General features: G+C 48.2%; 3 protein-coding genes across 6 annotated transcripts in view; 1 reads left to right on the top strand and 2 right to left on the bottom strand.

Annotated features, from left to right (window-relative positions):
• Positions 1–1,342: 1,342 nt before the first annotated feature.
• On the bottom strand, positions 1,343–7,710 carry MIEN1 (migration and invasion enhancer 1). The gene is made up of 4 exons (XM_081168727.1): positions 7,576–7,710; positions 5,744–5,841; positions 4,543–4,619; positions 1,343–3,218 (listed from the first exon to the last, which is right to left on the bottom strand). Exons 1-4 carry the CDS (start codon positions 7,650–7,652, stop codon positions 3,135–3,137), a joined length of 336 nt encoding a protein of 111 aa, XP_081024853.1. The 5' UTR covers positions 7,653–7,710; the 3' UTR covers positions 1,343–3,134.
• The window catches only part of GRB7 (growth factor receptor bound protein 7), a 78,351-nt gene continuing 70,505 nt past the window's right edge, over positions 7,589–15,434 (top strand). The window contains exons 1-2 of one of the 4 annotated variants that reach the window (XM_081168663.1): positions 7,589–7,715; positions 9,047–9,118. Coding sequence is in view for 2 of the 4 variants with exons in the window: in XM_081168660.1 (XP_081024786.1) it covers positions 14,012–14,333 (322 nt within the window). In the remaining 2 variants the exon portion in view is untranslated. Of the gene's footprint in view, positions 7,716–7,953; positions 8,000–9,046; positions 9,119–13,655; positions 14,334–15,434 lie in introns of those variants that run through there. The other 3 variants (XM_081168664.1, XM_081168660.1, XM_081168661.1) reach the window with 3 other exon arrangements.
• LOC308571667 (zinc-binding protein A33-like) lies at positions 9,598–10,635 on the bottom strand (the record flags this gene model as incomplete). Its single annotated transcript, XM_081167313.1, has 1 exon — positions 9,598–10,635. The coding sequence occupies one exon, from the start codon at positions 10,633–10,635 to the stop codon at positions 9,598–9,600; it is 1,038 nt and encodes a 345-aa protein (XP_081023439.1).

The raw sequence follows: 15,434 nt of genomic DNA, 5'->3' as shown, positions 1-15,434 counted from the left end.
TTTCTTTCCAACAGTTCAGTGGGGAAAAAAATCAAAAAAAAAAAATTCATATAATATGTAAAAGAAGAGTATCTCAGTCTCAAAAAGATTGTGCCTTCCGGAGTCAAAGCCTTTCCCCTTGTACGTAAGGACTGGGTAGATCAGAGTTTGTTTTTAAAGACTGTATTTTTAGAAGTGTATATACAGAACTGGATACCATAGAGCAGTGGTCAGCAACAGACAAAATTGTGAGCTGACTGGCCATCAGTTACAAAGGCAAACACCAGACCATTCAGCAGTGATCACTCCCATGTCAAAGTTTAGAAACCGCATGCTTGCTTTCTGTTCTAGGCTCTTTAACCCCAAAGCAAGGGCAGCTGAGCCCAGGACATGTTGGAATTCCTAAATTTATGTGTTCCTATCAGTGCTGCTGCTTTTTCCCTGTAAGTCTCTGAACAGTTTGTTCTTTTGGGAAAATCTCAGAACAGAAGAGCGTCAGCATGTTTGCTAGTACGTATACTGCACAGCTGTAAGTCATTCCCAGCAAAAGGTTGCCAGGTCTCAAGGCTTCAGCTAATGTTTCCACTTTTAAAATGCCCCCAAGTCTCTTGCAGGCATAAAAATTTGGTGTATGCCTTACTATCCTACGCAGAAGAAAATGCTAGAAACGGGGGGCTTAACCATCGGAAGAGGAGAGCCAGACCTTTGAGAATAGCTTGCCCCCTTGACTTCTCACCCTCAAATAACTCCTTGGCTAACATCCTAAAACTTTGGGTCAAAGTGTGAGAACTGGCAATTTTGTGCTAGTCCGAAAACACCGGCAATTTTGCCCAGAACGTGTTCTGGTCCATGGGGTCACGAAGAGTCGGACACAACTAAACAACAAAGAAGACACTATGCGTATCTGCCTTGCCTGGAGTGCGCCTCCAAGGCCGAAGTCACACCACTGTGTTAGCAGCACTGAGGTGACTTCCCTGGAGTGCAAACCTGGGCAGTGTGTATAGGATGCCCAGACAACAAGACACAACATGCCCACCCGAATATGTCACTGATGTGATTCAAAGGAAAGCAGGGCAATGTTTGGCACCAAATTGGCTGCAGGAGTTGCTGGAAGGAGACACAAGGCACCATCTAGCCGTCTTAGGGACTCCACACTGGATTAGTGTAGGGTTTACTCCTTAGCCTTTTCTTCTTCCAAAGATGTCCCTCAAGGTGGCAGAGGTTTAGGACCAGGGTTTTCCTTCTCCTAGATGGGCTACCTTTCCAGGCTGATGAGCCCCATCTGCCCCTTAATTCTCTTTACAGCATGCACAGAAAGTGAACAACTTCCATACACACAAAAGGAGACAATTTACCCCAAGCATTTAACTTTTTTGCTTTATATAAATTGGACCAAACATAAATTCATCGACGTTTGCAGCACGTAAACTAGACAACAGGAGGTGGTGGGAGGCATGACTGGCATTCTCCGATCTCCCCCTTCTTAGCAGCAGCACTTATGTGTCACTTTGCACTTCAACTGTGGCAGATGTGCCAAAGTCACCAATTGACAGATTAGAAAAGTGAAAACGGGGTGACAAAACCCAAGAGCCTAGGAACAGGGTGGAGGCATGAAAGTGGAATTTCAGATTTGAGCTAGATGAGATGGATATTCATGACAATAACTACACAGCAGCTCTTTCACACCTAGCAAAGCAAGATGTGTGGCCTATTATGCCAGACCTTTCCCACCCCTGTTCTGTTTCATTGGCTGCTATATCGCACTGGCAGGGAAACTTAACAGCATAATCAGGCCATCATATACATTCTGGAGATGCAGGTCTAAGCATGGTAACTGCAAGAGATCAGGGTTTTGTCTTTCAAAAAAAGGCATGTGTGCATTCATATGAGCAATCTAACCAGAATTAAACATCTCAAGTCCCACGGGTTTGCAGCAGGAGAATTAAGCAAGTATTTCAATCCTGAAATCAACAGATCTTGAAAATGCTTCCTTGTATAGCTGGATAATGCTTGAGAATATATGGTTTAGTTGTGGGTTTTTTTTCAAAAAAAGTTCTTGCAGTTCTGCAGAGAGAATTATAACTATTGACTAAACAGCTTTGAAGAAGCAAGTTCTCACTGTATCACTAGCCTGTTCTGAACTATGCTGAGTTTCATGCTAGCCTTCAAAAAGAGAAAAAAGGCCAAAGCAACTGGCAGGTAGGTAGACTCAAGTGATGGCAGATCTTGTAAAAGTCATGGGCTCTATTTTCTCCTTTGTACAAAGATCTGGTCTGGCTTGAGATCTGTTCCACTGCAGGTGCCTGCCCTGCCCTTATAGCTGCTGTAATAAAAGAAGCCCCAAATCTCTGTTGTACAGGTTGCTATGGATCATGGGTGGGACTTGAACAAGCTCTGCATCACCACTGTACTGGCCAACCAGGTAGACCTTAACACCAAAAGATGAATGCTTCAAGCTAAGCCAAGCCTCCACTTTCAAGCCCACACTTGGGCGGTGGTGCAAGACAGAGAAGGGGACAATTGCAGAAGTGTTGTGGAAATTCTCCCACATATTGTGCGAACAGTGAGCAGCTTTCTACACTGGTCCCCAAGACTATAGTTTGAAGGTGTCTGAGGGTCCTTCAGAGCTTGCTGCAACAGTATGAACCCTATCCAGACTGGATAAGATAGGATTTCAATGAGGGCAGGACGAGATACTAGCTCATCCTGGCTCACAGTTAGAGGGGGTTATGGGGACCTGGGAGGAGGAAGATAGCTGATGGCCCAGGATGAACCACTAAAGGTCAGAAGAGATGACCCAATTCTGAAAGGAGATGGGGGAGGGCTTCATCCTTATCAGTTACACATAAGGACAGAAATGCAGCAGTCACAATAAGACAAAATCCATTCTGGTCTTTTTAAAAACAGGAGAGGCTCCCCAAGCAGGAAGGCTGATCTGCCCAAATTAATTTATCAAGCACCTTGTTCTCCTCACCTCCTTAAAGTGGCTCAGGTTCTTTCTTATAAGGCTTCATGTGTGTTAGCAACCCAAATCACCTTGCTGTGTTTCATCCTCTCTCCACCTACCAAGGTAATTAAACTAGAGTAGGAGGTGGAGGCAGGGAGAGCGAGCATTAAGGGTGGGCGGGCAGGTTTGGGCCAGAGAAAAGAGAGACTTAAAGGATGACACAAGGTGGTCGGCTCTTGGTGATCTTCTCAAGGGGCTCCCCGTTGCCAGCCTTGCGGATGGCTTCAATGAGCTGCAAGAAGAGAAGGGAGAAAACCGGAAGTGTGAATTCTTCATATGCAGCTAAAGGATCTGAATATCCTGGCGATTTCAAAATAAGTGCCAGCTGTTCCGCAGTACATAACCATAGAGTCATAAACACCCATACACACACTCCTCCTTCCTTCCCCATAAGCTCACCTCTAGAAATTGGAAGTTAGTTTTTGCAACTAATGCTGTACACTTTAGCAGCTGACGAATCAACTATGGGTTGTTTCCAACTAAATTTTACTCAGAGTAGACTCAAAGAGATTAATGGACCTAAGTAATTTATTTATTTAAATGGTGAAGCCTAGAATTAAGAGCATGCTAGTTTTCTTTTTCAAGGCTATTTTGCTTTTAGGGGATGATTTCTTTTTTTAAAAAATCAAATATTAAAGCTGTCTTCATTTTCTAAAAAAACTAGATGTTAGAAAAGCATATTTTTATTAAGCTGTGACTTATTTCAAAGAGGCACCAATACAGAACTTTTGGCGGCACACAAAGCTATTTAAGTTTAATGAGCAGTCTGCCTTTTAAGATTTTGAAACGCCACTTATAATACTCCACAACTGTGACAGATCTTTGGACCAAGGGAGCCCGATTAAGAGCGCAGCTGTCTTTTAACAAAAACAAGCATCTTCAAGATGTAACAGATCTTCTAGATGTTAGGAGAAGCTGCCACTACTTGGATTAGGATGGAGAAATGCAACTTTCCTGCATTTTGGAGTACAAAAAACTCCATGTACAATACAATACACTTGGGGAAAGGGTAACTGGCAGCATATTGGACACTAGGGAATCCCACGGTGTCAGCGTTCGAAACACCCATTGTTCTAGGTGTGGTTTGAGATAGGGAATTTCATTAACGCAAGCAGTTTCTGAGCTCTGGGCGCAGTACTGCAGCTAAGATTTCACATCAAAACTGCCATTGCTGGAACGAAAGGACCTTTTTCTGCCTCTTCATTTCCAGCCACTTTGAGGACTGGAGAAGGAACACTCATAAGACTACTAGGAGGGCGGGCAGGGGAAGTCTGGCTGTGTTTTTTGCAGTCTTCAGATGAGGACTAGACCATGTGAAAAATGAATATAACAGTTTAGCTGCAGTTCATTCAATTTCAGTTTTGTATTCTTGTTATAAAAAAGCGTGCCTAGACATTCCGTTGCTGTGCCCATAACCAAGGTTTAAGGTGCCATTTAGCTCCCAGCTTTCATATTTCAGTTTCTAACACTGCACGGTGCAGCTGTTACCATAGTGGCTGAAGCATCTTCCCCAAACTATGGACTTGGAACTGCTGCAGGGGGTGGGAGGGACTTACATCTTTCTCATAAGGAAATCCTCCATTTTCAAGCTTGGAGAAGATCAGCTGCCCATTTATTTCTATTTCAAAAGCACCTGTAAGGGGGGCAAACAAAAGGGAGAGACAATAAAGCACGAGAAACTTAGCTCCAGCTTTACACCAACTGCTCATCACCATTTCACTGCCCAGATATTCGGCAATAAATCAAGATGACAAAATATCACAAAGGAAAGACCAAACCCATAGAAGCCATGTGGCTTGAAGAGCAAGAAGGTCCAAGATGGCAGAGGCGAAACTAGGCGCTTTTTCACCCAGGTCAAAGACCCAGTTTGGGAAAACAAAACAAAACAAAACAAAACCACGTGTATTTGCATAGACATACATACACACACAGAGGCTGGGAGCTTCGATGGCACCCCTCTGGAGGCTTAACACGGGGCAGAAACCCAGATAGCCCACCCCACCCCACCCAGCTACACCTCTGCTAGATGGCACACTAGGAAGTGAGCCCAATCCACATGGGAAAAGAGAAGGCACATCATCTCCTGTCATTTGGGCTGCGTACACACTACACCTTTAAGGCACATTTGAAGCACCATTCCTCCCATCAAATAATTCTGGGCACTGTACTTTGTTAAGGGTTGCTGGGAATTTTAACTCTAAACTACAGTGCCCAGAATTCTTTGAGTGTGGAAACGTGCTTCAAATGTGCTTTAAAGGTATAGTGTTTACACTGCCTTATTCTCTCTTTCTGGTTACAAAACTCCCAACTCCCAGGGGAGGCCATAGGCTAGGAAGCTTCAGACTGTGTTCCTGAGATGCCTGGGGTTCCGCAGTGAGAAGATTAGCAATGGTTGACAAAGGGATCTGAATTACTGCTGGTGCCCATTGCAACTGAGCTTCCTTTGTTAATGTGCAGCCACGGGGGGGGGGGGGGGAGGTTGATTGTATTCTAAGGCACAGATCTTCAACTGGTGGGTTAAGAAACAGATCCCATCAGATCTGTATGGCTGCCTCCACAACTGGAACCCAGCGATCCTAACAGAACCAACCCATTTCTAGAGCATTATTGAGCATGCTGATGAGGCTAACATCCCACACAATCCTCATTTTAACCTAACAGGAATGCTGAATGATGTGTTCACCCTCATCACACTATGAATGGGGTCCTTACTCATTGCTGCTACTGTCAGCATGGAAAGTTCCACAGAGACCATACCTGTCCCTCCAAGCCGCGATTCAATCTCCACGTCGGGAAATTCCTCTTTTACTGCATTTTCCAGCTCTAGGTAGGCAGACTCAAAGCCACAAGGTTTGCTAGGAAGAAAAAATTGGTTAGGGTGTCAAGTGGAAGCTGAAGATGGCAATGACGAATGGAGAGGAGGACTTGTGAATGGAGTGGGGTGGGGGAGGGATAAAATATTTGCTATTTGTATGTGACTGCTTTTGTTTAAAGGCAGTGCTGAAGTGGAACACCTGTTCAGATGTGACTGGCCTTTGAAAAAGGCAGAAACTTGCACAAAGAGCTTGATCCAGGCCCCCATTCTGCAGGATCCCTGGTTGTGCGGCTTTGTAATAGAACAGTGCTGAATGAAGTACAGCGGTGGAGTCTGATCTGAAGTTTCAGGGCTTCTTCCCAACAACTCCGGAAAAGTAAAATCCCAAGGCAGTGAGCCCAAACCAAGAGGGGAGGCTACCTGTTGCTTGTCTTGAAGATTCTGCCACTGGCTTCCCCCTGTCACCCCACCCTCAGTCTAGACATCATTGGAAGCACCAGGCACTGGGCTAAGTTTTCTACTGGTTTACATGAGTCATCCTACTCTTGCTAGCTTAGTCCACTCTGTCTGCCCCGTCCCAGGCTCCACACATTGATCTGCCAGTGAAACTAGACCAAGTGCAGCCAGAACCCAGCCATTCTAGCTTTGTCCCCCAGCCTTCCTTCTGGCCAAGTTATGTAAAGGCAACATTGATTCTTAGGGCAATGAAGGTGACATGCAGTGTCAGCCCTGGGCTGTTTGTAAGCAGGAAGACAGGCAAGTAGCAGGTTAACAAAGGGCTGGCTGAGGTTGGTGGGGCTGTACTCCTGTTCCCCATAATGGATCAGCCCTCCCTGACTTAAGGCTCCCTTTGGTTTTTCCTAGAGCTGGTCTGGGAGGAGAAAGCCTTCTCTACGGCTCTCAGAAACGCCATAAGAAGAGGGGGCAGCCTCAAGTTTGCTAGGAAGTTTACCTTGACTAATGGCAGCCTGTTGATAGCTCCGTCAGGAGAGCATAAGACTCTTAATCTCATGGTTGCATGCTGGATCCCCATATTGGGCAAAAAGACTTCTTCATGGCTGGGAGCTGGACTAGATGACCCTCGTGGTTCCTTCCAATTCTATGATTTTTATTTTTTGGAAGGGGTGTGTGACACATAAAGGTGTAACACTCGCTTTGGAACTCCTCGGGGCAGGCCCTTGTCCTTCTGGTTGCTCGGAGTCCTTCAACCGTGGCTCCCCAGGAGTTGCTGGCAGGGCCGGATTTAGGTTTGATGAGGCCCTAAGCTACTGAATGGGGCCTTTATATGTCCAGCTGTCCTTTGTCAACAACAAATCGTCACGATTTTTTTGTGTTGAATTTATGCTATATGGTAATTTACGAACCTAATAGGTTTCTAAAGCCATTTGCACGTAACAAAATATGTATTTTATGAAAGTAATTGTTGAACGGAAATACAATCAAAACAGTTTTTTTCCTTTAATTTTTTCGGGGCCCCCTAGGAAAGTGAAGCCCTAAGCTATAAACTTGTTTAGCTTATACGTAAATCCGGCACTGCTGGACTTCAGCTCCCGTCCCGTCCCGTCCCCCCGCTGCCACCATCTAACGCTGCGAAGCGCAAAGAAAAGAGTGCGACGCGGGAGGGGCGTGGCTAAATCGAAGCTGGGCGGGGCCAAGCAGTCAACCGCGGAGTCTTTCAAAGAGAGAGGGCGTGGCCAGGAGCGCGCTAAGGCCGGGGCTGCCGGGGCGGAAAGTGGGCGTGGCCACGACCTCCCGAGCCTCCTTCCTCTCTCACCAGTATTCCACCACGATCCGAACTCCCGCTCCCGTGGCTGCCGGGGCCTCCGCAGCTGGCTCGCCCGACCCGCTCATCGCGCCGCCGCCCAGCCAGCCAGCAGGCCCAGTCAGTCCCTCCCGAGCCGCAGCGTCGAGAACGTGAGGCGCGCTTCCGTCGGGTGCAACGTCACGTGCGTGGGGCGGGGTTGAGAGGCCGGGTGAGACGGCGCTTCCGGGTTTCCGCCTCTCGGCGGGAGGTCGGGTTGTGACGCAATCGGGCGCGCCGGCGTTCCACGCGTCACGCGGAGGGGGGGTTACCAAGGTCTTGTTCTCGCGGTCTCTTCCCCCTCCCGCGAAGAGAGCGCCGAGCGTTTTGGTCCCCCTGGTGGCTCTTTGCGGAAAGTGCAGGCTCCGCGCAGGCTGCTTTGCCTCGCCTTCCTCAGGTAGCTACCATGGGTCTGACCCTTTCTCTTTGTAGGGTCTGGGTTCCACCCCGCGTCACAGACCACTCTTCCTATCCCACCCCTACAAAGGAGTTCAAGCAGGTGCTCCTGCACCGTGAAGGGTTGTGCAAAAGAAGAATTCAACAGGTGTAGCTTGCAAGATGAGCTGCACCTGACGAAATGCCTTCTGCCACGCCCTGTTTGGAATCTGGTCCCTGTAGGCAGGTTCCCTCCTATCCTGTGGGGGATGGACAAGTGAGCACCAGCTTCTTATCATCCCCATCTCTCCAATCACAGGAACATATCTGGGACTCTTCTGCTTGACATCTGATTCCCCTCATCACTCCAGCTCAGAGTCCTGCCATATCTCCCCAGAAGTCCCAAGTACACACACATACATACACTGACATCCCCTCCTCTAGGACAGACACCTCAGACATTGGCTGGTGTCAGTGGCGTAGCGTGGGGGGTGCAGGGGGGGCCGGCCGCACCGGGCGCAACATCTGGGGGTTAGGGTTAGGGGCGCAAATCCACGGGTTAGGGGCGCAAATCCACGGGTTAGGGGGCGCAAATCCACGGGTTAGGGGGGCGCAAATTACTTGCCTTGCCCCGGGTGCTGACAACCCATGCTACGCCACTGGCTGGTGTTGACATACTTTAAGACCTATCAGTGTTTCTCAAACTTGGGTCCCCAGCTGTTGTTGGATTGCAACTCCCATCATCTCTGACCACTGGTCCTGTTAGCTAAGGATGATGGGAGTTGCAGTCCAACAACAGTCGAAGACCCAAGTTTAAGAAACACTGATAGGTCCTAGGTGGACACATTCCTATGCACCCTTACCAGGGAATAATTCCAGTTGAACTCACTGGGCTTACTTTTGAATAGACACAGATAAGGCTGCATAATAAAACCTCATACCTTGGCATAAGCTCTGCTCTGTTAAAGCATTGTCTGTGCTTAAAGCATGCAATAGTGTCACCCCATATGAGTAATGCAAAACACATGCAAGTGAACGTATGAATGAAACATGATCTTTAAATTCACAGATATACAACCATTTGAGATGTTATGTGCAGCAAGTTCCATGGTAGACCAACACTAGACATGTCAGCAGAGCGGTAAGTAAACGTATTAAAAATTATTACATGTAAACATAATCATGGATACTTCATCCCCCCCCAATAAATCAGATTCTTAGATGCTACAGATCATAACACAATGGCGCTTTTAACCCAAAATCAACACAATAACATCTTATCTCTTTCCAGTAATTTCCAGTTCCCCCAGAATTCTTCAGGTTCCTCTTTCTTCTTTGTCTTTGGTGCAGACCCTCAGTCACCCTTCTGCATCCCAACATAGCTTACAGTCCAAGATGATGAGTTTCCATGACATTTTTAAGCTAGGATGCAAGCCTTGGTACCAGAGCTGCATTATCCAAAGCTTTATTCATTTCTCCTTGTACTCCTGTGGCACGAGGCAGTTTTCAGAAACACAGAAATGCACCTGTAAACCTTTAACACTATTTATTATTTATTTTCCTGAGCTTTTTCACCGTTCACCTTCTCCCTCCAGACTGTCCAGTTTTTCCTCTTTCCCTCTAACTGTTTATTGTCAGAGGATAGCAGTCCTCCTCCGCAAGTGTCAAGCCAGGGCAGAAGAAGGGATGCAGCATCTCTTGAAAGTCACCTGTGATTGTGCAGATTTCCACCATGTTCTCTGCACTGTAAAACCCAACCTTGCCGTTTTCATAGTCTAGGAGCACTCCAACCTTTGAGGGGCTGTGGCTGGGAGCAAGACACACTGGGGTTGAGCTCAAGGCATAGAAACGGTTTCTTGGCGCTTTCCTGAGGACCCAGTATCCATTTTCAGGAGCGAGGTTCTCCACTGCCTTGCGGTTGACGCGGCAGCTGGCTACCCCAAGGACCCAGTTGGTTTTTTGCCCAACGCTCACTTCCCAGTAATGCTTACCTGACTGGAAGCCCTGTGAGCAGAGGACATAGAGGCAGGGCTGAAAACGCCATAGGCTCTTTGGAACTGCCTGGCAGCGAGGGCTCAGCTTGACCGATTTTAAGTCTGCAGAAACAATCAGGTGAGGATGGGCGCTGCTGTCATCAAGGGTGAGGTCCTCCAGTGCACAATGTGCCGCTCTCTTCAGCATCTGCCTGCAAATGGAATACTTTAGGGGTGGGCTACACAGCACATCTGGTCCACAGAACCTCATCTCCCTGCTGTGCCGGGCCATCTGCATCCGTAGCTGCTTCAGTCGTAACTCGGTCATGCGCATGTCGTGTCTGCTGGTGTTGTCAGCTACACTGAGGTTGTCCGCCAGTTTCAGAGCAGAGGATGCTGCCTCAGACACATCCATCAGCTTGTTCTCCAGGAAGCGCAGGTGTTTCTCTTCCTCTCGGTCTGTTTTGGCCATAAGAGACGACTCCTCGTCGTACAGGAAGTCATGCAGCTCCTTGAATCCCATTGCCACTTTCTCTCGGAAGGAATGCAGAGCTTTCAGAGTAACTTGGATCTTCTCTGTGTAGCCACTGCAGAGTTTTTCTGCTTCCTCATGCAGGCCTAGGGCATTCTGAATCACCTCTTCCGCTTCCTTTCTGCTTTCGGCACCTGCTGTCGGTGATTCCATTATGGAGGCTTGTGGTTCTTTTTAGCTTCAGGAAAGCTGTTGGAAACAGTGGCGTTAATATAATCAGAAGGATTGTATTAGCTCCTTCTCTAAAGCCAGAAGACCGGCCACTTTTTCGAGGTTGATTCTGACACTTATCTTCTGGCCTTTTATAATCAGCTGAGGAATAAATAGGTTTTCTTTTCCCAAGGTTAATGTCCACACCCAGGTGAGGCTTTAGGAGTTTCGTTTTCTTCTTCTTGCCCCTCCCTGTAGAAAAGCTTCTTTACATTCTCAAGCTACATGTTGCTCATTTCAAATGCATATTTTCCTCCACCTGTTTTTGTATTTTAAAATGTCTCAGGCTTCTGAGCAGAGAAAACTGGGCAGATGAAACAATATACATAATCAAAATACAACTTCCCTCTTTTGTCCTTTTCTGCCTCAAAGGTCACTCCCTTCTTTATCACATAGCCTGAAGAGGGTGGTTTGCAGCTGGAAAAGGCACAGGAAGGGAAGGGTTAAACAACCTCCTGCCACCTGCCCTCCTTCTCCAGGCAGCGCTGGTTTAACAACATTAGCGGCATGGAGGAGAGAAGACAGAACTCCACTGAACGCTTAAGAAAAGAGTTATGATGGTTTACAGGGGAAGGAGAGGGATGTAGGTGGAGCCCAGGCTGTTTTCAAACAGTTGCGGGGAAACATTTGCAAACCTTCCTGCTGCAGAATTTCTGTAAGCATGCAAAAACCTGTAAGATGCAGTGCAAGATGTTTTTCTTCCACCTAAAATGGAAGATGAAACACGGATAAGCAGGAAAACGATGTTTGAAGCACCTGCTCATCATTATATGGCAAACCCAACCCTCTACAGGGAGACTTCTTGGAATTCCCTTCCCCTGGAAATTTGTACTGCTTCCGCATTACAAGCTTTCCAGCAATCTGTAGTGTATTTTTTTGCTTTCCTGCTCTGTTGTTGTGATTTTGCAATTCAGTGTTGGTTTTCTGCTCTTCTATGCTAGAGAAACATATAGCTTTGTTCACTATGCTTTTGCTTTGCAAACTGCTTGGAGCCGCCTTACAAATTACATCAAAACAGGCAGAGGAATGCAAACTCCCTCGTCTACTATGCCAGGCGGGGTTTGTATGGGGGCAGAGATGTCCCGCAGCGCAGCCCTGTCTGCTTCCACTGGTCTCTGCTGTTGACAGGCAAGCCCTGCCAGCAAGGAGCATCCCAATGTGCTCTCCAAAATGGCAGGTGGTGCTGCTGCTGGCAGTGCTGCTGCTGGTAGCTAAGGGAAACCCCAGAGATGAGGCTTTTCAGGGGCAGGGTTGGCATAGATTCCACTGGACCTTCCTCCCATCATGTTATGGCAATGAGCCTGATCCAGACCATGTCACCACTGGGAGCAGATGCAGAGAAGGGGTCATTCTCCCTCCTTCCCACACCACACCTTCTCCAGGTTGGTGTGAGTGCTGGGCCAGGACCGTGGATGCAACAGGGACTACTCTGCCCTGTCAAGTTGCACCACTGCCAGCCGGGAGTTAGGATTGCAGCCTAGGTTCCTCTGAGTTCACTAGATTTTACTTCCTTGGGGAATATGCAGCCTTTGTCCTCCTGTTTTCCCACAGGACAGGTGCATATGGGCAGATCTGTTTTACCTAGTGCTGGTGCGAATGTGGGCAACCTGGGCGGACTGTTATAGGAAAATCCTTGGGCTCACTTGGATTACCAAACAAAGACACAGGCCAGGAATGTAGGAGCAAAACAGCAGCCAGTAGGCCTGGTCTTTATTCAAACGACTGTTGCAACAGGACTTCCACCACATGGGAGAAGCAGGAAGAAGCCCAGAACAAAGGATGGTTCCCACTTTTATCAGTTTTGCAAAGATACCCACAATACCCCAAAAATTACATCATGCATACATCACAAATACACCACACGTTGGGAGGGTCTGGCGACAGAAACCTGAGCGTCAGGGCTCCCCCCCCCCCCGCTTCCCTTGACCTCCACCATACACCCATCAAGTGTTATAAAAGAGATATTTACATGTCCCTGTTTCCCAGCTAAGTTAATCACAGCCTTTTGTCTTGATCTGGGTTTGCTATTGTTTCTGGAATGGCTACCTGTCTGACACTCAGGTATCAGGATGCCAGAGATTATCACTCAGGCAGAGGGGCTACTGAGTAGCTGAGCTCACACTTTAGGGATTATGGCTGCCCCCCACTCATGTCTCAAGCTCCCCCTCCCCCTCGGTAGCCATTTCCTTCCCAAACAGAACAACATTGGAAATTGTGTGGTGTCATGCATTATGTGGTGCTTTGAGGAGACATTGTGTGTGTGTGAACAAAGGGGTGGGTGCACACTGTGTGCTGGAGGGGCAACCCCCCCTCCAATCATTATAAAAATTCCTGTAACACTTATCGAAAACCCTAGTTGTGGGCAGAAGTGAGGGCAGAAAGCCTCGTAAGCTTATGGAAGCCATTTTGGATTCCCAGATCAAAGCTTTTGTTTGTCCCACGTTAAAAGGAATAGATTAAAAGGAATAGATTCTGCTCCTGCATCACTCAAATCTTAAATCAGTTTGACTCGGTCTAATTATGGCAAAGTCATCAATCACAGCTACCATATTGTGCCTCGAGACTGGGAGACTTGTCGCGTGTTCCTTCAGACAGGATAGTTTCCTTCCCTCTTTGGCTGCACCAACCCCTCCTCTTGCTGCCCCAAAGGCCGAGAGCGAAATGCAGCCAGTCTTTTCCTTTTCCTTTTTTTGCTAGAACCATAATAAAAAAAACACACCTCCCCGGATAAAGCTGGCATGTTCCCCTTGTTAAAAGTTTATCCGCTGAGGCCTGGTTTGAGAGAGACTTTGTTAACCCTCCCTGTGCCAAAGCAAACGGGGCTCACTGGAGTAGAACGAATGTGTGGCTAAGTGGCCTCGGGGTTGCCTGAGCAGCTGGGTCTTTCTTCAAAAGCTGATAAAAAGTCCTGGTTGGCAAGGAAGCCCTCTCTCTCTCTCTCTCTCCCTCTCCCCCCACTCTCCTAGCCTGTGGTCCGTGCTTGGCCTGACTTGGCCCTGCCAGCCTCAATCTCGAGGCAGACAGAAATAGCTTGGCACCATGTGGCTTTTGAGTCACTCAGCATCTCTGGACGGCATCTGCTCCTTAAGGATACCCAGGCAGATTCTGCCCCGCAGGGCGCACAGCCGACGTCGCCTTCTTCTCCAGACGGGTCCTCCAGGCCGAGCTTGTGGCACGGGGACCGGGGAGCACGAAAACAGAAGTGGGTGTGTTTAAGAAAGCGGCTGCTACAGAACGAGCCGTGCCGCCGGATGGGTCCCCTGCTAGTTGTCGCTATTCCGAACATCCAGCCCTGTCATCTTAGCCGAGTGTGAAGCATATGGGAGGACCAAGCGGGGAGGTGGAATTGGGGGGCGTGGAAAGAGCCCCTTCTGCGCAGCTGCGTGCTGAGTTGCTTCGGAGTAAGGTGGAGAGCAGTCGTGGAGCCCCAGGGCCAGCCAATGGGGTGGCTCAGTTAAAAGAGGATGACCTGGAGGCTCTCGCTTGTGGACCGCAGTATGCAGGAGACCCGGGGCTTGCGCTGGAGGAGAGCTGTGGGGGTCGTCTTCTGCTGCACCTGCCTGCGGAAGCGAGGCTCCCCAGGCGAGGGGCTCGCCTGCCCCTGTCAGAAGAGAAGTCGCAGCTTTGCTCCCTGCTACAAGGTAATCCCCGATCTTTGGGAACTGGCAGCTGGTATCTTAAAGAGGGTGAAAAACCAGGTTCCCTTTAATCTGGAATCCAGCCCAGATGATCTGAAGGGGCTGCCTGTAATTACTCTGGGGCGAAGCGAAAAGTTTTTGTATCCCTCCTTTCCAGGACGGAACTTCTTTCTTTTCTTAGGCAGTGGGTAATTCTTAAATAGAGGGATGTTGGGACTCAATAGGGCTCCCTAAGCTGAGCTGTGTGCTGGACTGTGGCTGCTGAGAAGTGAGGGAACGGCACTCTGCACGTGCACAGTGGCAGTCTCTTTATTCCAGGCTTGAACTTCAACACTCAAAATGCAAAGCTAAGACTCAATAATGAGTGTGCAGAAAATGACGTATCTGGAGCACACAGATGGTTCCCTGTTCTGCTAACAGATCCTGAGAGCATGAAGCTGCACTTTTGAGGCGAACGTCAGCCGTGAATTTGCATGTTGTCATGCCTCTGATAATGTGAGTGGTTGCACATATGCAAGTTTGTCTAGAACGGAGGGGGTCACAATTCAGCCAAAGAACACAGCTTTGTATGCAGGAGGTCCAAGATTTAATCACTGGTGTCTTCCTTGAAAAATACGTTGTGTAACCGTGCTGGGAAAGACCTCTCCCTCAAGGGCTTGAGCAGGTGATGCTAGTTGGCGGTGCTGGCCCTGGGCTGAATGGACTAGTGGTCTGCTGCCTATAAGGCAGATTCATACTTTTGCATCTGTGTGGGGAAGTGTGACAGTGTGGGAGCTGCTGTATGTCTGGGTGGAATTCACCGGAATGCTAGGATGAACATTTTATCTGTGCAGGCATTGTAGCTTGCCAGATGAAACAATCCTCTCTCCCCTCGCTGTTCTGGGGGGTTCTCCTGACACTCCCATCCCAAGCCAGTTTTGGGAGTGGAGGGGGGGGGGAGCCCCCTTTCATAAGTGGAAATCCTAGTGCAATGGATGCAGACTCATTAGGTGAATCCTGCCCCATGGGTTCTAATGAATTACCGATATGTCCAGCTGTGTAATAAGTTGTGTTGACTGATCTTGCATATTCACGTATTTGCAAATGAAAACATGTTTTCTGTTT

This window comes from Podarcis bocagei (genome assembly GCF_964188305.1).
Source record: "Podarcis bocagei genome assembly, chromosome: 13".
NCBI lineage: Eukaryota > Metazoa > Chordata > Lepidosauria > Squamata > Lacertidae > Podarcis > Podarcis bocagei.
Note: the sequence above shows the minus strand (reverse complement) of the source record. Positions and strands in the feature narration are given on the sequence as shown.